Genomic DNA, 21563 nt, shown 5'->3' with positions numbered 1-21563 from the left:
TCTCTCCTCTTGCCTCTCCTTCTCGTCAGGCTAGTCAATAAACCTAAGCGACCATAAAATCCAATTAGCGCGAAATTAATACTACCACACGGCGAAATAGCGGAAGAAACAGGGGATCAATTTATACTGCGAAACGGCAGAAAACGTCGGGCAATTTTCCGTAGGCAGGAAGCCCGTATAAGTGGATAAGGAATAAATTAATACGGGCGACGAATGTTATTAGAAGCCAATCGAGCCAATTACCGGTTATTTTCTTGAGAAGAAAAGGAACTTTTATAGCAATAAATAAATAGGTGTCGGTTTTATAAGGGGGTAGGTATATATTTATCATGAAAATATATATAATACACTGGATGATTGAAAATCAGACGGGTGACAGGACTCGCGAGATATGTTATTAAATTACGAAACTTTATTGCTTTTAAATGCTTACGAGATTATTTCGCTATTCTAAAGAAGAGCAAGACGATAATATTCGCCTCTTTCAAATCTATAATATAGCCAAGTTCTCTATACTCTTCTTAGTTATTAATTCTTTCATCTAATTAAAATTAATGATTTCTCAGAAGTCGATATACTGGTAATTTCTAAATCAAATAGCTACAAAAACTAACAAGTATTTTTCAATATGTTTTCCAATATTGTTTATCACAGATTAGAAATTTTCAAAGTTTTTCGCTACAATGGAGCGTCGTTCGGAATCCTCCTCTTCTCCTTTTCGGTCCTTTCTAGTTCCGTTAGAATTGTTAGATAAAGAACGCGTATTTTGCTCGTTAGAGCTATCTTCGTCGCAGTTTCACGCGCGGATACACATGGATGTGTGTAGCTTGTCTCGCATACTCGCGAATACATCTCCAGCCCTGACTGTACACCACAAACACACTACCTGCCTGCTTCACCTCTCTCTGCATACTCCCCACCATCTTCGTTAATTACGAGAACCCATACCGTGGCCGCAGGACCGGACCTATTACGAGCGATTACACCGCTATTAGTTACCTACCGGGTGTTCCACGGCGCGGAGGAAGGCACTAAAAAAAGGGCAAGGGGAAAGAAAAAGCTACCCAGATAGATTGCGCCGCGGCCCAATGGCGGCGCGATATACTGTACGTATGTAACTGGACCCGGGTGTGCAGGGGACTTAATAATGCAAAACCGTCGTTCCGCGTCTATATACCGATGGGAATTTGCATGAGGATCGTCAGTCTGACTGGTAGGAAGGCCCCCAATGATCGATGTATCGTTCCACGAATTTACACTCGCGAATTTACCTTTGCAGATTTGCATGGATGGATAGGTGATTTATTTTAGAATCTGCCATGAATTCAGAATTAAAGAAGGAAACGGGCATGATCATTACTCAAAACTACGTTTAAAAGCGCTTTGAAAGATTTTTTGTTTCCGAGTTGATTTTAATTTTGTCTTTGTTTTTCTAAAATGCGTATGCGTACTAAAAAATATGTAGTTTTATGTCAGAATTATTTTGAATGCGTGAAACTTGAAAAAGATTATTATTAACTAGAAGAGTAAGACTAATGAACGATATTATTAAGTTTAATAAACATTGATTACCTTATATTCTAATTATTAATATTTATGATATTTCCCAAATTCTTTTAGTTTTAAAATAAAATTTTGCTAAACATAAAATTCTGGTATGAAATGCTTGTTAATTGTAGTAACAGATGTATTAATATTATCAATTGTCGCGCGCGAGTAATCGTTTCTTTTTCCATTTATGTATCTATTATTTTAAGATTTTGATACCTAAGGTCCTGCGTTAACACGCATTAAGCATACCTTTTTAAAACGCGATATGCTTATACACGCGTTGTGTCTCCAGCCGTCACCCGGTCATCATTATTTCGGGGCTGTTTCAGGTAGTATACACTTAGGATAACCAGATCTCTTTTATAACCGTGCTCAAGGACTACCTGTGCGCACCGTAAATATCTTGCGACGAGAGACGATTTTTTGAAAAAGAATTTGGTAAGTAGCGAGCGACGATATCGGCGATAGCCGGGAGAGTGCACAGGAGCCAGACAACCAAATATTTGGGTGGCAGCCGATAGTCGGTCTCTTAAATTTTATCTAAATCCCGTTACTCCCTCCTAAAGCCTGATAAATGCGGCTAGACACCTTGCCTATCGTCTGGATCCACGGGAGGTACACGAGCTTCCTATCCCGCCACCGAGATATACCATAAGCTCTTAGTCGTCAGAATTGTCTACGGAAGAGGGATTGCGACTCTAAACAGCTTTGTAACAATTGATCTTCGCTCGAACGCTCTCGTGAAGCATTGCCAATGGGGAACGGCTATGTAATATCAAATTAGTCTCATGTTTTCTGATTTCACGCATTTCTCTTCTAGTGACATTCACATAAATAATCCAAACTAATTCTAAAGAAAATATATATTTCGTTACTTCACATTTATATATTTAACAATGAGAATGAAAGACACGAAATCGAAATGTAATACAACGCTTTTGAATATAGTTTTATTGCAATCAAGTGACTAATTTAATGCTCGATTAGTCAGCCGCATATTTTGCAGCAAGCATTTAGTGCTATAAATGTGTATAAAATAAATACAAAAAAATTGTTTTAAAATATCTCCTTATCTTCTGATTTATTGCTAGAGAATTATTTGTTTTATGCTATGTGTCACTATTCATTTGGTTATAGGTATTCTACCACAGATGAATGGTAAGTACCTACATGTATAAGAATTAAGTAAATGCAACGTGTTACGCATTTCAATTTAAAAGAAATTTTTGCTTTTGTGAAATCACGATCCCTATACAGTCTTTGCATACCGAGAGTTCGATCCTAAATAAAATTCCGTCCGAACACCACTCATCCCGGCTGTTTTAGGCCTCGAGATAAAGCTCGAGATTATTAGAACACTGCTCGATGGTCAGTCAACTTACCTCGTAAACACGTCCGGATAATGCGTTCTGGAGAAGGCCTTTTCAAGCTCCTCCAACTGGAAGCTGGTAAAGGTCGTTCTGTAGCGACGCTGCTTTCTCTTGGGCGTAAAGTCGTCGGCCTCCGCCTCGCTCTCGGGGCTGGTCGGCGCCGCTCGCGGGTGGGTGCCCTCTTCCTCGGGCCTTACCTCCTCGGTAGAGATGCCCATTTGGGTGGATTGAGGTGTCGTCGTCGTCGTCGTCGCTGACGCCGGCGCCGATTGCTGGTGAGGCTGCGGGTGAGGCTGCTGGCTCACCTGAGTCACCTGGCTCGAGTTGCTCGTGCTGCTCGCAGGACTCGTCTGCGGGACGGCCTGCTCGCTGCCTCCTCGCAACGAATGATCTGCATAGAAAAATAATTACGTCATCTCTCGAATAATAACACAGGTATAATTTTGTCACTTGTACTAACACAAGTATAATATAATTATAGGGTTTTACGTTTCACGAGGATTCGGAGGTTGTTGTATCTGCACGGATCATGGGCTGAAGCCAGCATAATTTTCGTAAGTCCAAATTTAATTCGTGAATAAAATTTTAGGTTAACCCTCAGTTACGTTTTTACACCCCGATATTACCTCACCAAGGTCTGAGAAACCCTGGCGTCTTCTCCAGCTTGTATCTTTAAGACAAATGCATCAATTTGACGTCTTTTTTTTTAATCGATACATCTTTTAAAGATCTATAAGACTGTGTGGGTTAGATTATTCCAAATTAAAAAATGTAAATGTTATTTTAAAAAAAAAGAAAACGTGTTTTTCTGAAAAAGCGAAAAAATTTGCTTTTTTTCAAATTGACGTAGTACTGACTAAAAAAAAGATACAAGGGTTTTATAATACATAATTCGAAAGGTCAAGAGTTGTACTTTAAGAAGAAATTAGTGTCATAACGATTGGTTCCAAAAAGTATATTTTTTTTACAAACTGAAATTTCATTATTTTGAAGAAAATTGATCAAATATTGTCTTTAAAAAACGGATTTTTTTTAAATCGTAAAACTTGCAACCTTGGGCATGAAATATAAACATGTAGAAAAATAACAAAATATTTTTCAAAAAGTTTCATATGGCTAATACAAAATGGCGTCTATGGAAAGGTAAAAATTCATGTTTTTTGTATAAAATCGGTAAAAATGTTGAATACATGCAATAAAAATGCATGAAAAAAATATTTATTAAAAATAAACACATGAAAAAAAAATTATATTGCGACGCGCAAGTGCTGCATATTTTTGCGACATGTTCGTTACACATGGGATTGTACCACGATTGGCCGTTGACCGAGTGCGAGACCTTGTCTCCATTTCTGTATAATAATAATAATAATCCTTATAATGAAAAAATTAAACAATTTCGGTTAAAAAAGTTTTGTAAATATTTACTAGAGTTTACTTGAAAATGTCGCAGCTGTCGTAAAATTAATATCTTGACGCTAAAAGCTACTAGATATTATTTGATTCTGTAAACCAATAAAATCCAATATTTTACTTTTTATACCTACAACACAGAATATTTTTTCTATCATTATATGTATTGCATAAATGCACTGTTTTTAATAAGATTTACTTATTTACTTGTATTTTGGCAAAAATCGTTTTTGTCACGCTATTACCTCACCAGGGTCTGAGTGACCCTATCGTCCCACTTCTCACTTTCTCCCGTGGCTGCTTCGACCGAATTGACTCTCGCAAGTGCCACTTGCCAAGTGGCCAGGCTATAAGTGCTAGAACCTTCAAACTTTCCCCTCCCCCTCCCCGGGTCCGGAGTCCCCACCACTGCGCGTTCAAAAAGGGCGCGAGTTTTAAACACGTGCAGGGTCTTTTAGACCCTGGTGAGATAACTGAGGGTTTAATTGTAAGACTTTGCGGATCAAATGACAATGACCCAGATTATAATTTTTACAAATTAAATTAAGTTTTCAACCTTTAGTCTATAATTGTTGCGCTCCATGTCATCGCTTTTATAAAAAACAATTGTTACATTGTTACATTAGATTATCTATGCGAGCAAGATAGTTTCGAGAAGACCGCAAAACTAAAAATAACAATATCAAAGTTTAAAAGTTCTTCTAAATAAAATTAGAATTTGCACGTATGATCTGAGATTACAGATGTTAATTCACACATTTACGTATAATTCTCTAAATGTCATATCAATTGTTTGAAACATATATTATTTAAAACACATTGTTTAAAACAAGATAAAAATTCATAGAGGCACGATAATACATATACAATAACATTGATGAATCGGTCGATACCTTAGAATGAATAGGATAACGCAGGGCTCTTGTTAGGCCATCTAATCGCGACCAAAACGCAAACGTAGTGTGAAACGATTCATCCAGCTGCCACGTGAAACGGTGACCACAACGTATTATCAGTGACGATCGGATTCCACGAATGGTCAGGGAAATCGCTGCGGTCTAGTTTCCGCTGCGAGCGGATTTAAACGACGCCGACGGCCTGCTCGACACGCCGCGCGCCGGCCGTAAACCATCTCGGGATTTGGAATTTCCGCGTTTCAAATTTCCGCCTTCGTGGAAAGTGGTTACGAAGTAACCGCTGTATAATTAGGCTAACCATTAACGCAGTTGTTAAGCTGTAAGAAATTTTAGTCCTTTAAATAAAAACCAACTTTGAACAATTTCGCTCTGGCGTGCCGAGTATCTTCTCCGTAATCAGTGCAGGAGAGAGGTATCAATACCATCGGTCATAATACCATCGGTTGATGTCAATGTCAAATACATTTTTCATAAGTGTTACTAATATTTTTTATAAGTATATATATTATAAGGTATTAGATATTTTAGTCCAATATATTTTAGTTTGTATATGGAATGTGTTGAAGTAAAATTTAGTTTGATAAGAGTTTTTATTTAATGAAAACATTTTTAATGAGAAATTAGAAAGGATATATCGCTTATTAAATACATTTTTTAAATGTGAATGCTTCTTGCATAGTAGGACGTTTTCAACAATAAGAATTCAGGTCCAAAAATAAAAATGGCGAAGAGCTTAACTACCAGAAGATACATTGCAATATTTTAATTAAAGTAATGTAGCTATTACATTATCTCGAAATAAATCTGCGTGCAAACTACGTTTGCTATTTCGAGAACGTCTTCTTGCATAAAAAAATCACACTGCTGTAAGTTGCCCTTCTAAAAAAAAAATGAGAGAGATGCTCACGTAATGCACAGCTTATAAACAGCAAATGGTCGCTTCTCTCGCGCCTGTTCATTTTCAAACGCAACCCCCTTAATCGCGCGCCCTCCCGCTGCATCTTGCAAACCCGCCGCGGTTAATCTTCGCGCTGCATCGTTATTCAGACCGAAAAAAATATCTCGCGCAGAATCGTGAGATGCAGTGCGTTTTCGCGGTAAAAGTGAAAAAATTCGAGCCGTTCACTCGACATCAATGCCATCCGTCACAATGTTATACGACTGCGTATAACATTGCGGTCTAAGCAAATTAGATGAAGTCATTGCATTCGACGCGTATTAGTGCATTCTTCTTCGATAAAGCTCTACCTCAAATAGAAATAACACAAATCTATTATTAGTATTAAAAAATGTATAACTACCATGAATTTTATTCATTGAATTTTTTTATCAAAGTGATAAATTAGGCTAATTTTGTAAAATTGAGTTCACAAATAGGATTAATTAAATTTTTATAATAACGATGTATATATCTATTTTAGGAAAAGATTAAACCTATATAGTAAAAATTAATATTAGATATAAATAACGCGATATTACAAATATGAAATTAGGAAATATATGCGGATACAATGATTTATTATCATATATTTTTGGTAAAAAGAAGCGAATACAAATAAATAAACTTTAAATATAAATGCTGACATATGCGCGCGTGCGCCAAAGATATCACTCCTTTCACCACGACTTTACCTCGTAGGAATTAATAATTTATATGAGCCCGCACCTTGGCATGATCGCAATCCCGCCGTCGTGGCGATCGTGTAACGGCGTTCGATATTGCTTGTAAACTTGTAACGGAATCGTTAGCAATAAATATCCGTAAACCGGTGGCTTCAAGAAACAGGATTACAAGCTACCGGTTAATAAAGAGACGAATAGTTGCGTCAAAATAAAAGCTTTAAAGACAATCATGGAACAATAAATATTAATTTAAATTGAATTATTGAACATTTTAAATAAATAATTTCGCAATATATATATTCTATTTATTAAGTATAGAAAAGTAATATATACGAGACGTGTAAATACAAACTTTGACAGTTAAGATATCTCCCCAAATCGCAAAATTAAAATTTTTATTGTTATACTATACACGATATGTTAATTATACTTGTACGTATTCAGCATTCAAACTATATTTTCTTCATTCGTCTGTGTACGTGCTTGATTTCACGTAGTTAATTTTAAATTTTGCAAGAGACTTAATTCGCAACGACTACGAGTATCCTCGTCACGTTCCGCGCATATCGGTGAAACGTATAGCTGTTACATACATCAATATACGCTCATATACGAAGTCTTTAGAGAAAACGGCAGCCGATCGAGTAAATTTCTAGAAGCGGGCGGTTCGATAGAAAGCGGGGGTCGAAAAGACGGGCGCGGGATGGAGGAGGGAAGGATCGAAGTGGTTTACGCGGTTCTTAAGCGGCAGTTTTTAATCGAGTCAATTTATCGGAAATGAGCTTATAATGCAAGTAGCCTCGACGTAATGCCGATAATATACAACGGGCCTAAACCTCCGCCGGATTTTCCTTTTTGTTCACGTACACTCGCGACGTGTGCAACTACGAGTTCATCGACGCATAAGGAAAGCGAGGCAGAGAGAGAGAGAGAGAGAGAGAGAGAGAGAGAGAGAGAGAGAGAGAGAGAGAGAGAGAGAGAGAGAGAGGGAGGGAGGGCGAAGGAGAGAAAAAGAAAGATGAGGTTAGAAAGAGAAAAGGAAAAGAAAGAGAGAGTAGGACGTGTAGGTAGCCTTTTACATTATAATAGCATTAATGGGGCCTGAGGCCGCACTTAGCGTTCGCTTGCCGGCCAGTTCGCCTCGTCGTTATTAACTGAAAATTACCGAAACCAAAATCTAATTCACGTAAACACTATAATTTCACCGCGTGCTGAGGAATCGGGAGTCGCTCTCTAAGCGCTCGCTCTCTCTTGTATTCTCCCCTTGCGATAAGGCACGTTAAATTCTTCGGTCTAATCGAACGGGCAAATATACGCTCGCGAGATCGCGCACCTGTGTGCTGCAAGTCGATCGATTTTTTATCTTTTACCGTTTGCTGTGCATTGATTTGCACGGAACGTTGTTTTGCGCACAAAGATAATGAATTTAACATAAGGAATGTACAGATGTTTGTTGCAGTATGATGTTGCAGATGTTGATGTTTTTAGTCTGACAAAGCTTTTTCTGTACTAGGATATGTCAAAGAATTGTAACCTAAAGAAAATATTCTTTAATATATTTCTATCTGAGAAATTATTTTGGCATTAATTTTATTACATTTGTATAGAAACTCGTCGCAGATAAATCCAAGATAATTGCAAAGAAATTAATGCAACGACATTATCAATTTATCGTCAATTACATGGCGGAGTAATTTTGATTGACATTATAATAGCTTTAAACGACAATATGCAAATGAAAGTGTCGGGAACACGCAAATCTTTAATTAACACAAATTTATAAATGTCAAGCTGCAAATTGTTTTCAGCAAAATTATACAAATCATCGACCGTGTATCACAACCGCTGTATGTGTTACGCGTTATCTCGAAGTTATTCCCGGCGCGGATTAATGAACGATAGCTGGTTTATGTGTCGCAAGTGCACGTCGTAATAAACATCGGCGAGAACGTGTTTTAGCGCGATTCCATCGCGAAACGAGTGGCAACTTGCATCGCATCGACGTTACTTAATTTACCGCGAGTTCAATCTCGCGAACGCCCATTTATTTCTCTCCGTTGCGGCTGTGCTCCGCGCGCCTTGACAATATCATGAATGTTCAATTAGATACGTCACGCTCGATTAGAAATGATAGAGCGAATTGCAGAGCTGTAACCGGTGATTAATCTCGCAGGGGAACGCAGAGAGATATTACTTTGTTAATACGGCCAATAAAATCGTGTACCTACATTAGTTTTCGTTATATATCTTTGTTAGTGCAAAAATGTGTACGAGGCGTTTCAGATCATTTTTATACACAGTCGAAAATTTTCTTGGCCAGCAAATTAAACTCCAGAGTGATGCAAGTCAATAAAAAAATATTTATTTTACACTCAACATCAATCTTGACTTTGGCCCAACAAAAAAATTTAATCTGAGAATTATAGCTACAAAAAAATCTAAGCAAATTTGCTTTGCTCCTTAGCGCCTAGCTGCGTCAACGATGTAGTGTGAATGTGCAGCAACCTGGAGAGTGCAAATGCATTTACTGTCGTTTCCCTCGCTAAAGCAGTTTGAGAAACTGCATCGTTTCTGCTACATTTGCGCGCCGTTAGCGTCTTGCTTATATACATACGTACGTTGCGTGTGCGCGATTTACGGCGGTGCAAATTAGCGCGCCGCAATCAACCAATTAGCTAAGTCATTGTGGCCGAGCATACGCGAACGTGGCGTACGCAGTATGCACGGCGGGCGACAAACGGCCACTGTTAATTACCCGCTAATCCGTACCGCGAACGTCAATTAAAGTTTTCTCCATATTTTCCGTTCGTGAGATTTTCTATGTTTAATCGCGCGGATTGTATAAAATATTACCACTTCTGTTTATTCGTCTATTAGGAATTACGTCTGATCGCCGTGCTTGTTTTGTAACTACGATTGCTTATTAGTTTGAAACTCGCGTTTCTTTTAATCAATTCGAAGCGAATAAAATGTTACAGAACGAACTTAGATTCTTGGCGCAAGAAGAAAAGATGCAGAAAAACTTACCACCTCTAACTTTTACTCGCGGTGATCGAGGTCATTTTAAAATCTATTTAGTTCACCAGTGCATGAGACTAGATTGAACTGTTCCGATTTACTATATTACGTGAGAGAGATACACGATACTAATCGGCGATATTCTGTATTTAATTTCATACAATATCCATGGGTGCATGAAGTATTTATCATTTGCATAGGACTTACTATTAATTCTTTGAGTTTGCAATATTAATTTCAGGATAGCATAGAAAATACCATTTTATATCATTTTAATAAAATATTTCAATATATTTTTTATTTCTAGATAACTCATTTTTGATATTACAAATTACAGATACATTAAAAAATTATATCTACATTAAATTATTTAAATTTCATATTTAAATAATTTAATATTTAAAATTAAACTAATTACAATAATATTAAACTATAATTACAATTAGTTGAGATCTCTGGTATAACACAAAGAATTCTAAGAAGGAATTTTTGGGTGTCTATTACAGCGACACTAATTCTTGGTACAAAAGTACGTGCAAAAAATGCAATTACACAATATTATCACACTGTAACTGCGATAGGACTTATGTGAACGACACTCGATAATACGGTCTCCTCGATCGTCTTTTTATGCCGGTTCAGACACCTCGAGCGGCGATGCCGCATTCGGGAGAAAACGTTTCCACATCGAATCATACTTGCAAATTCGCGCTAATAGACGCATCAATGCATCCTGCGACACGAACCGGCGTCGGCTCGGCCATGTTCGATCCCTCGAGCGCGATAATAAACGGCAATTACGAATTATCGGCGAGTCTTCTGGTCCGTTCGCTCCTGCCGCAGATAACGGCGCAGATAACGCCGGATATATGTACCTTCCGGATACGGGCAATGCGCATCCGATGTGCCGCGAATTCGCTTGTAACTCCCGTTCTCGTAATGCCTCGAAGAGCGCGCGGCAAGATTGCGAAGATATGAAACAGGAACAGAGTTGACTGCGCCCCAGACATGTGAGAGCAACCTCTGACCCTTAACATTATTTTTTCACATTTCTGCCTTGAACCTTTTTTATTTCTCTTAGGATAAATAATCTTAATTCCGCCATTATTAAACGGGAATTTTGTGTACATCTATTATCAATATTAAATACGAAAAATATGAAAATACGAAAATAAAAATATTTTTAAAAAGGGAGCGATATAATGCTCAATCACACAGTTCGATAAAACTTCTCGTATACAACATTTTTTTATACAGATTCCTAAATTATAAGACAAATTAATATCGATAAAGTGAATTGAAAACAAAATATTATGTTTATTAAAAACATGAAATCAATATTATACAATTTAAATTCATACAAACTTTATCTTTTGTTAGAGAACGCACTTATGCAGCGGCTATTTCTCTGCGCTTACTACACTAATTTAAAACTCATGTTTTATCCAATTATGCAATATAGCTTCGTAATTAATCTGCGATGAACAACACGAGAGTGTTGTAAAATGATTTCTTGGTAGGCCGATTATAGCGCGCGGTCTACTGATTTGTATAATTCCGCGTGATTCAATCGATAGATCAATTTCGATCTCCCGTGTCCATTATGAAAGAAAAAGATTGATTCAGACCTAGGTGATTTACGTAAGTGCGTAATACCGATTTAGTCGATAATAACTATTCGCAAAACAGATAAGTAAATTTTCCGCTTGTGCACATAGTTGTATATTTCCTTTTTTTGCAACGGATCGTATGAAAGTATAATGTACGCTAATTCAACGGTAAAAAAATCTGACAAATGTGCTTTGCACGCGTACACGCATTCTTAGCAGTACACGCGGCCAGTACTTTTGATAAATCGAGGTGACTCAAATCAGTTAGAGCTCGCGAGTTAAAAGGGCACTATAAATTTCCACACGGTGTCATAATAACGAAACACACGGTTGTCAATCAAATTATTTTACGATTCTATTGCACCTCGCTTTTATGTCGCGTAACCCTCTTTTTCTCGCACGGCGACGTTTACGACTTCGACGTCTCACGATTTAGCACGAATCTGTTTCGCGAGCGAGCGGCCTGGCAACGATCCGTAAAACGATTCCTGCCGTTTCACTACGTATGTACATACATACAATTGACTCTCTCGATGTCTCGATCGCGGCTCGCGAACCGCGCGAAGTAAGTATCGCGCCGCGATCGCGATTGCGTATTTATGACGGCGAAACGTCCCGCGACCCCGTCGGGCGCTCACGTATCCGCCGATTATTACGTTGTAAAGATTATCGTGTAAACTGGGACGCGTGGTCGTTAGTACGCGCGTATACATACACACATACACACACGCACGCACGTAACTACTAGCGAACGCCGATGAAACATTATCTCCTGGCGGAGTCGGAGAAAGGCGAGGATTAAACATCATAGGCGTCGACAAGGTTTTCTTTAAGACCCACACTAATTTTTTATCGGTTTAAGTAAAAATACTGCGCTTGTAAAGAGACCGCGCGCGCATGCGCGCGCGCTGGTTTAACACTTCATCAATTATTAAACTCGATATTAATATTAATTACGGTCAATCAATATTAATTACGTTATAAGTCAAAATATCGTTAATATTATTGACAACATTAATATTAATTGCTCATTTCTCACCAAAAGTCAAATTGCTACCTTCTGAGCCTTCCAAGTAGCATTTAATAAGTGTTCAGTATTTATTACTATTGGAAGAAATTCGCGTGTGTATGTATTGGTTTTAATTCTCCTCAGTTATACCACTATGATGTTCGATACTGAAAGGATTAGAGATAAATCTTCTTTCATTGCGTATAAGAACACGAAAAGATGAGGCCTTCTTGCGGCGCCTATGAATATCGCGATCGAAATGGCGAGGCCGAATCACGTTCCCTCCCTTCGCGCGCGATTCTCGTTTACAATCTGCAAATTGGTCCATTATCGGCCCCGGAGAAAGCATCCACCGACGATTTACGCACACGCGAGTAATTAATGATCGCGGAGATAGCGGCTAGTGTAATTTGCGCGGCATCCGGAGTATCGGCCGGATCATCGATCACTCGCGCTGATCACAACGAATCGACGAGAGAGACGCGAGGCACGCCACGATGTGCCGATTCGCAAATAAAAATTAATTCCGACGTTGCGTGGTAGTCGCTTAAGTCACGGCGCATATATATCGTTCCGTTCTACCGTCCGCGCCTCGATAGCGATCGTTAATGATTTCTGCACACATGATCGCCGGGGAATGCCAAGCTGCTTGCCGCCGCCGGCGGTATTTGCACACACTTCGCTCTGTGCCTTGATACTTTGATGTACGCGCACACGCGGTGTCTGTCAATATAGTAGCCGCAACGGTGTACATTATCGATTATCACGAGAGGGAAAGAAAAGGAGAGAGCGAGAAAAGATCTTCCCAAAGATAGATGTGGCTCGGGCTTCTTTAATCGCCACCACGGGGTCCTTTGGATCATTAACGACTAGTAAAATGGAAATACCGTGCACTGATCAATTAAACACCGATAAACACAGGGTGTACATATTTCCTAATGTATAATAATTGTACGCTGCATTCTATGGATGAGTAAAGATATGGCGGTTAGTCGATGTGAATATCGATGGAATGTTACATCACGATTGTAATCATTTACTGGCTACAACAACGTTATTGATCACTTTCGATTAACGTATAATTTCTGCACCTGTATCACAAATCTTATATAAATTGGAAGATTTGTATAACTAAGCAGGAAGAAAAAAAATCGAATTAATGAAATCTGGTGTTTAAAGTGTTTTTATCCGAAGAATTATTAATTTTTTCCTTATCAATCTTGGCACATAGAAAAACTTAAGTAGTAAAAGTAAGAAAATCAACAGTTTGGATTTGCTATTACCGCTTACGTTATGCCTTAAGTTTTTGACTGTGATTGGCTGATTTGCTTACTGCTTAAAGTTTTACTGCTTAAGTTTTTTGTGTGCCATGATTGGATCTTGATTGCCTATAATATTATTTTTCAGTGAATTTTACGTAGAATTCTTCGCCTTGGCAAACCACGCGCCGTTACTTTCTGACATAACGCACAGTCTTAACCAAAGCTAGAACAACCCAATCACATAATTAATACTTTACATAATTATGACATAATTATCATCAATTATGTTATATGTATATGTGATGATATTTGCATCAATTATATCCTTTCCATTTTTGAATAAGTGTACCTATAGATTATTTTTGCATCTACTTATCTAAATTATCGGAGCCTGAGCTCAGCTTACCGAGATACCCTTTTCGATCCATCTTTCCGACGGCTTTTGTTTGCAACAATTCTTTCTTTTTCACCGACGGGCCGATCTGCCGATCGATGTGAGACGGGTAATCGATAATGGTCGTCTAAGGCAGATGTGCCGTCTGTCGATCGTCGATAGCGATTCGCGAACAATCATTAGACGGTCTAAACGAATAAAAAAAAAAGATATGGCAAAACAGTCGGCACACGTGTGATAAATCACACGCGTCTCCCGTTGCGGAGTTTTGCAATGTGCAAAATATAATTGGAGCCGCGCTCCAATCTGCATCTAAATTCATAGCTGCTCATCGAAGGTTTTTGCCCCCACACAAATCGCGCCGTTCGTTTTTGCTTTGATCGGGGCGCACCTTGATCCGTAATTAGAGGTCGCGTTTTTACTCGCGCGAAATGGGTGGAGCTGCTACAAATTACACAAATTTGGCGTTCTTGCGGCTCAGTTTGTAATACTGATATAACATCGTAACAAATCGTAACTTACGTAACGCCGTAGAAACCTGTGCGGAACACGCAGAAGATACGTCTTGCACTTGCATTTTGAAAATATAGAAGAACGAAAGGGTCCATTAAAAAGATTATTTTACTAATTAAGCTGAATTTTTTTATACAAGTTACGAAATCTCTCTCTCTCTCTCTCTCTCGTCGAGTAATTAAAAGCTGTGTTAAATGTTCAGGACGTTATATTCCCCATCGCGTCGTGGGTAGATTCCCTATCGGGACCCCCTGCTAGAGATGAACGGCGAAATTTCGCGACGCTGAACGGGTTAACAAATTTGGTTGTAAACGCGTTCCTTGCAAGAGACAACGTCGTCGTCGCCTTTATTCTGAACCATAAATCTCGCGCGTCGCTTGGCCCGAATGCGCGACGCATCGTTGTCGCGTGCATTAGTCTTGTCCTTGCGGCGATTCTGAGAATTATACACAGCAACGAACAACGACGACGTCGACGACGTTTGCAGCATTTCCTTCTTTTCCTTCCTTTTCCTTTCGTCCTCTTTTACCTGCGAAAGAGCGTGTACTGGCTGCCAGTCGGCAAGTCTTAAATACAGTCACAATTATCCACGGCAGTTAATTACCGGTGGTGTCACTATCAATTACTAAATCACGTCCCTCGTCCCTGCAGCGTTTGTGCCGCGTGCGGTACGCGCACGATGCCACTCTCTATCTAGTGATAAAAATTGCGCGTCCAGCTGAATAATCAGCGGCGACGCCGGCAATTAATTTTGTCTCGCAACATATTACAAGTCGCGGGTGACAACGTTAGTATCGTGCATTACTCGCTCAGATAATTACATGGCGTGTGGGATAGAAGGTATCGTAAATTTTTTTCGGCTCCATGTATACGTGATTGTATGTGTCGAAGAAATTTTGAGGAAACGTCTCGTATAATTTTGTAAATTTAAGACGAGGTATTTAAAATACTAAGAAGAGATATTTATTTGATTAGGATATATTTTTACATGTGTCGGGTAGTGTTTTAATATAAACCATTACTTTTTATTATTACATATTTCTCGTCTAAATTTCTCATAAATTTAACAGTTGTAAAAGTTGAAAAAAAAGAGAGATAAAGATAGAGATAGAGAGAGAGATAGATAGATAGAGAGAGAGAAAGAGAGAGAGAAGTCAAACATTAAAGTTTAATTCAATGCGATAAAAATTCACTCCATTAAAACCCGATGTTCGTTGTTTTTTGTAAGGCTTTTTTTAAATTCTCAATTTACGTATTATTATTTTCACCGTACACAGTGTCCAGTTATAGCAATCGATCAAGACAAGGCAGTGTCGCCGTCCTTTTATCTCATTACAACGATCTAATATACAATTTAAAAATATGAATGCGACACGTTCGTGATTACCTTGGACGAGCAAAGTGAGCAGTGGGTTTTTTACACGTACGCAATTATTTGCTACTTTCTTGCACGCGGCAATCTGCGCGCTCCGTGATTGCGCGGCTACTTTTTGTCTACTCCAACGACTCAGGAATTTGATTTAGCGTATACGCGGCAATTCGTGTGAATATGGCCGTGCATACGCGCCCTACTCTTCTATATCGGTACCAACACCATACCGTGGTGGTATCCGCCATTACGGTGGCGCGTCGCAAATATAACGATGGAGAAACCGCGCTCCCCGGCTTCTCTGATTAATGGCGGGTAATTACGGTTTTTGCTGTCCTTGTAATTGTTAATAATTGAACGTAATCGTTATGCCTTTTTAATCGCATTAGCCGAACGCGCGTACACATACGCGCACATGGCGTTGCGTAACACGTAAAGAATTGCCGCGTCGCGTCCTCATTCACTGGAGGATGACGACGATGACGACGGCAACGATGACGGGACAGGACGACGACGGAAGTACGTCGTCGACCCCTCGCGCACCTACGTCCGGCTACATGATGACCGTTTCTAAAGTAGATGGCAGTGATTAATATAAGAATCATTATATGAAAGCGTTTTTATCGAGTATCGCGGTCCCCTTTAGCACGCTGTACAACATTTTACGCGAAACGACTCTAAAATAAAATCTCTATCTTAATTTTCTTTCTGTTACGCGATATTTGAAATTAAAAATTAAAAATAATTCAATACCGATTGATAAACAGTCGTGTAACGAAAAGTCACAGATTTATTACAATCAAGAAAAGACACGATTATAAACGTCATATTCCTGTCGATAATCGTCTACATATCGATGTATCGAAGCGGCGCGGCGCGGCGGAAGTTCCTCGCCCCGTTCGTCCTCGCGTTCTTTTATTGCTCCGAAAGAATAATAATAGCGGCGATGCGTTCGGGCGCGAATAAGGGCAGAGCTATTTTGCATAATTGTCGAAGAGTATACCGTCGGCGCAATCAAGAAATGAGTCAGCTTTTTGGAAGCGGCCGGGCAAATTTCACCTTGTAAGAGCCCCCCCGATGCCGCCTCTTCGCAGGTTGTTCTTAAGTATTAACTCTCGAGCTCTCGAGCCCCTTCGAGAAAGGGTAACTCGCGAGCGCAAGATCGTCCCGTGGCAAAAACTTTAATAGGCCTTATTACGCGTCGACCTTGCGCGATTAATTAAATATTCGTTCATTTATGGCGTACCGGACCGGGGTCCGGATAATCGTCGATAACGCCGATGGGTAATGAGCATTGAAATCGCCATTACGGTTAACGCAACGGCCAGATAAATGGCGAATAAATTAATAATTCATTTTTCTCTCGGCCACGTGTGTTATCCTCTCGCTCAGTTCTTATCTCGATCTCTTAATCGCTGGCGTTGTAATTAAGAACTTAGAAATAATCGTGCCAGGTATTTTATAACGAATGATTAAGTCGTCGTTATCAGAAACGCTAATAGCTTCAAATTGCTGACTCTATTATCAGCCTTAATGCGCGATATATACATATGTGGCGTGCAGGATACATTTGCATCGCGCGTTTATGTCAAGAACGTAATAATAATATATACTCTTTTTCTTTCTTACAACATGCAATAAGCTATAGAATGCTTAATTCGCAATAACTACACTAGTTTAAATGTGTTATTACATTGCAAATATTGTAATTTACATTAATTCCTGATGTTTATGATGTTTCTTTCTTCAGTAAAAGGTTTTTTCTATTTCTTTTTATTAATTTAAAAGTTGCGAAAGATATTTACCTAATATAATTATAAATTCACAGCTCAAACTTATCAGAGAAAATTATTATTATATTTCTGATTACATTGCATATACTTAAAATATGCAACAATATTTAATTTTTATATAATGAAGATTTTTTTAGATCTTTCAATCTATTACCTGAATAAGTTGAAGGTAGAGGCGCAATAATGTTAAATACATGTATTTTTTAATCTGCGCAACACATCAGGCTCAAATTATGATAATATGTGTATTAATTTCTAGTCCTTGAGTAAAGCTAATTTTCCACCTTTCCTAATTCTGTTTAAAGTATAATCAACTTAATAATATAATTCAACAACTATTGAATATTTACGCTTGCGACAACTTTATCTTCCAGAATGTGCCGAGTAATCATCCGGGGCCGTACCCCGGACTGATGTAGCTACATATTAACTTGCAACCTGTGTAAACTCGGCACGTAAATTCTAAAAGCAAATAAATCCAGCATGCGCGTATGCGTCTCGGGGGAAAAAAAGTCGCCAGGAATAATTAACTATCTGGCCGTTGACCAGATCGAAGCACGATGCCCGTCGCGATGCGCGGGGCGTTTCATTAGTCGCGCCGTAGCGCGGCGGTTTGTTGAGCGAAACGGGGATCAGGTTTTCTACCGGTTTTCCAAATCCACTTACGCATCTCCGCCGTCGTCGGCGCGACGGGAGCCCGCGTTTCTTTCTCGCGACGCGCGGAGCCGTTTGATTTATGCGCGACGCTTAAGGGCCGATTACTCTACCTCAGCGCGGCTTTATCTAGTCATCAATCATCGGCCCGCAAGAAGTCATTCTCCCCCGTGCTCCGGCGCGGGCGCACCGTGTGCGATCGCGCGACGAACGTAAATACGTAAACCGCAGAGGCACTCGATACGCACGCGGTGCACCGACCCGTGCCATGCGTTCCGTGACAAAACGCCTCGCGGAATTGTACCGACGTTTATAGAACGATCGCCAGTCCGTCGGCGGGCCTCATTTAACCCGCGTTGCGGGGGGTTAATTTGAAGTAATCCCGCGTTTAGCGAACGTAGAAAAGACTAATCTATCGACGCGATTGCGACTTAGCGCGACTATGCGGTTTAAACGTATATAGTTGAATAAATGGAAATCTGTCAGTTGAATTGAATCGAGTAGAAAATTATTTTCTTAGAGACGATCAATAAAATGTCGCGCTCTATAAACAATTTTCCCCCCGCGTCTTAGAATGTACTATAATAGGAATTGCAGAAAGATATATATTATAATATTTTTTTATTAGTTTCTTTTTTAAAGGCAATATAAAAAAACAATTATAGGAAAGATACGTAGCATACTCACATATGTACGAACGAAAAAGTCACGCGATTTCGCGCCTAGCTGGCAGTTTTCGTGACAAGTTGTCGACGAACGTTGTCGCGCACCGTGAGCGCCCGTGACGGTGAGAGAGGCTTGTTGGGCCTTCTCGCGACCCGGCGCGATGGTACCCACTCGACGGGTCCCATTGTTTCACCTTTCCAACGGAATTCTAATTAAGGAGATCTGTCGGATAGCGCCGCGCGGGAGCGTTCTAGCGGCGCGCTAGAGGGTTATTAGACTTTTCCCGGCGATGTAAACGGCGGCGGAGTGGAAGTGTCGGATAGCGGACGGTTGGTAGTGGCACGACGGTGGACGCCTGCCGAGACCTGCAATTATTATTCAATTTCCGTAACTGCGCTTATCTTATAACCCGATGTCACAACCGTGGCGAGAGAGCGCGCTCGCCTGTGTAAGCCGCGCGGCGGCAAAGGCTGGAGAACGAACGGCGCGCGGAATTGCAGGGGGTCGCAATTAAAGCCCATTAGCGACGGCCGCACATGTACGCCGTGGCTGTGAGTGTGAGAGGCAGAAAGAAGTCGCAATTTTCGAGTCGTGCCACGGCACCCTTGACATTCTTCGCGGCGAGCATCTGCAGCCGCATCTTTCACCGACCGACCGCGTTGACACGTCGTTGCTCTAACGTTACAAGCTTGTAACTGATGACTTTCAATATTTTTCAACGCATCTATGAGATATACTGTGAATATTTATTCTTTCATATAGATGTTAAAAAAAAACAACAAAATAATTTTTTCTTTTGGCGAAAGAGCAGTTTTCTCAATTAAAATTACATAAGTTAGGTTTTTTCTGAATTTTCATAAGAAAGTAATTTGCTCAACGATGCGAAAAAAACATTTGTTTCTTTGACAGTATATCGAGAAAGAAAATCAGATCATTTGAGATTGTGAAAGAAGCGTTTTCTTTAAAATTTTCACACATAGAACCGGGAGAGTCTAAAACCCCTAATTAAAACTACGCACACGACAACGCTATAAAATTATGGAAATCATCGAGCGTGAATCTTTCCTTCCTTTTTGTTTTGACACCATCTAGTGTACTAAATTACTAGGTGTCGAGTTGGTAGAGTCTTGTATGTGATTCTAATTTGAATTCGGGCGGTCGAGCAGGATCTAGAGAGAGGCTCAGCCGAATTGTCGATAACCATCGTCACCATGGTCATGGTCGGTTATGGCGACATGCGTCGCCTTCAGTTTCTTTAATCGCGTTCCGAAAAGCCGCGGAGCGCATCGAACCGACGCCCCGTGTGACCCCACGTGCTGGGTAAACTACCGCGGAATAATTAGTTGGGGTAGCCGTGAGTCGGCGTTAAATGCATCGCGCAGGATGTCCTTTGTCCCGGCGAGCGAGCCGGTGGAATTCAGATCTTTACTACCTACGTAGATTTTCTATGGGCTATTGTCTATCGGTAGGTTCTCTACAACGTATTCGGTCGGAAAAAAATTATATTTCTGCACCGTTATCCTTGCACCGTTTCTTCTATATTATTCATGTACGAATAAGAATAAGCAGTAACAGATAAAACATATATACGAGTTATATACATATTTATATGTTTAAATACCTGGATAAATATGCACATGGAACTTGATTTCATTTCTTTTAAAATTCAGAATAAATTAAGTAGTACAGATGTCCAATTAATTTGGATCAGGATAAAAACATCCTAGTTTATAATAAAAGTTATGGCATATTAGTTTATAATAAAAGTTAATAAGCATATTTTTACGAAATATGCCTATTACAAAATGTCTATTACGTAAAAATTTCCTTTATGAGATATTAACGACTTGTAAATTATAATCATCAATTACAAACCAGTATAATTAATGTCTCGTCGGCGACTCGTCAACAAAAATAACTCGGTGATGTCTCGGACGACCAGACTGCCAGGAGCATTCCGACGATTCTTGAGAATCGCCGATTTCGATACAGGTCGCGGTTTCTCGGGCAACTTCTTCTCTCTTCCCGGTTCCTGGAAGCTGGAAGGATTAACCCGTCACAGATTCGGTGGAAGTCCAGAAAGCAATTTGCCTCTCTCTGTTTCTCTCTGCGTGACGCCTCTATCCTTTTCTTTTCCGGTCGGCCGAGAGAGGAGCAGGCTGCGGGACTTTCCAACGAACCTGGGTGTCGGGTTCTCGGAGTTTCACGGTGGTTTTCGTGGCGCTATCCCACTATCTCTCGGAGCCGCGGTAATGTGCTTGCCTTGTCTTCGATTAATCCGAATCCTCGGGGCCGCTGGACCCACGATACGCGCTGAGTCTTTCGAGTTCGTTAAAGAAGCTCGCCAAAATGTTTTTCTTTCCTTGCACTAAAATCGATACGCGACGAAAATTCAATGTTC

At 39.8% G+C, this 21563-nt stretch overlaps 1 protein-coding gene across 4 annotated transcripts in view; it reads right to left on the bottom strand.

Annotated features, from left to right (window-relative positions):
- LOC112456931 (homeobox protein aristaless-like) overlaps positions 1 to 21563 on the bottom strand; it is a 134982-nt gene that overhangs the window by 23242 nt on the left and 90177 nt on the right. For all 4 annotated transcript variants that reach the window (XM_025019745.1, XM_025019746.1, XM_025019748.1 and 1 more), the window contains one exon: positions 2934 to 3312. In XM_025019745.1, the coding sequence (XP_024875513.1) occupies positions 2934 to 3312 (379 nt within the window). The remainder of the gene's footprint in view (positions 1 to 2933; positions 3313 to 21563) is intronic.

Source organism: Temnothorax curvispinosus, unplaced genomic scaffold, assembly GCF_003070985.1.
Source record: "Temnothorax curvispinosus isolate PA1 unplaced genomic scaffold, ASM307098v1 QBEX01007309.1, whole genome shotgun sequence".
Classification (NCBI taxonomy): domain Eukaryota; kingdom Metazoa; phylum Arthropoda; class Insecta; order Hymenoptera; family Formicidae; genus Temnothorax; species Temnothorax curvispinosus.
Note: the sequence above shows the minus strand (reverse complement) of the source record. Positions and strands in the feature narration are given on the sequence as shown.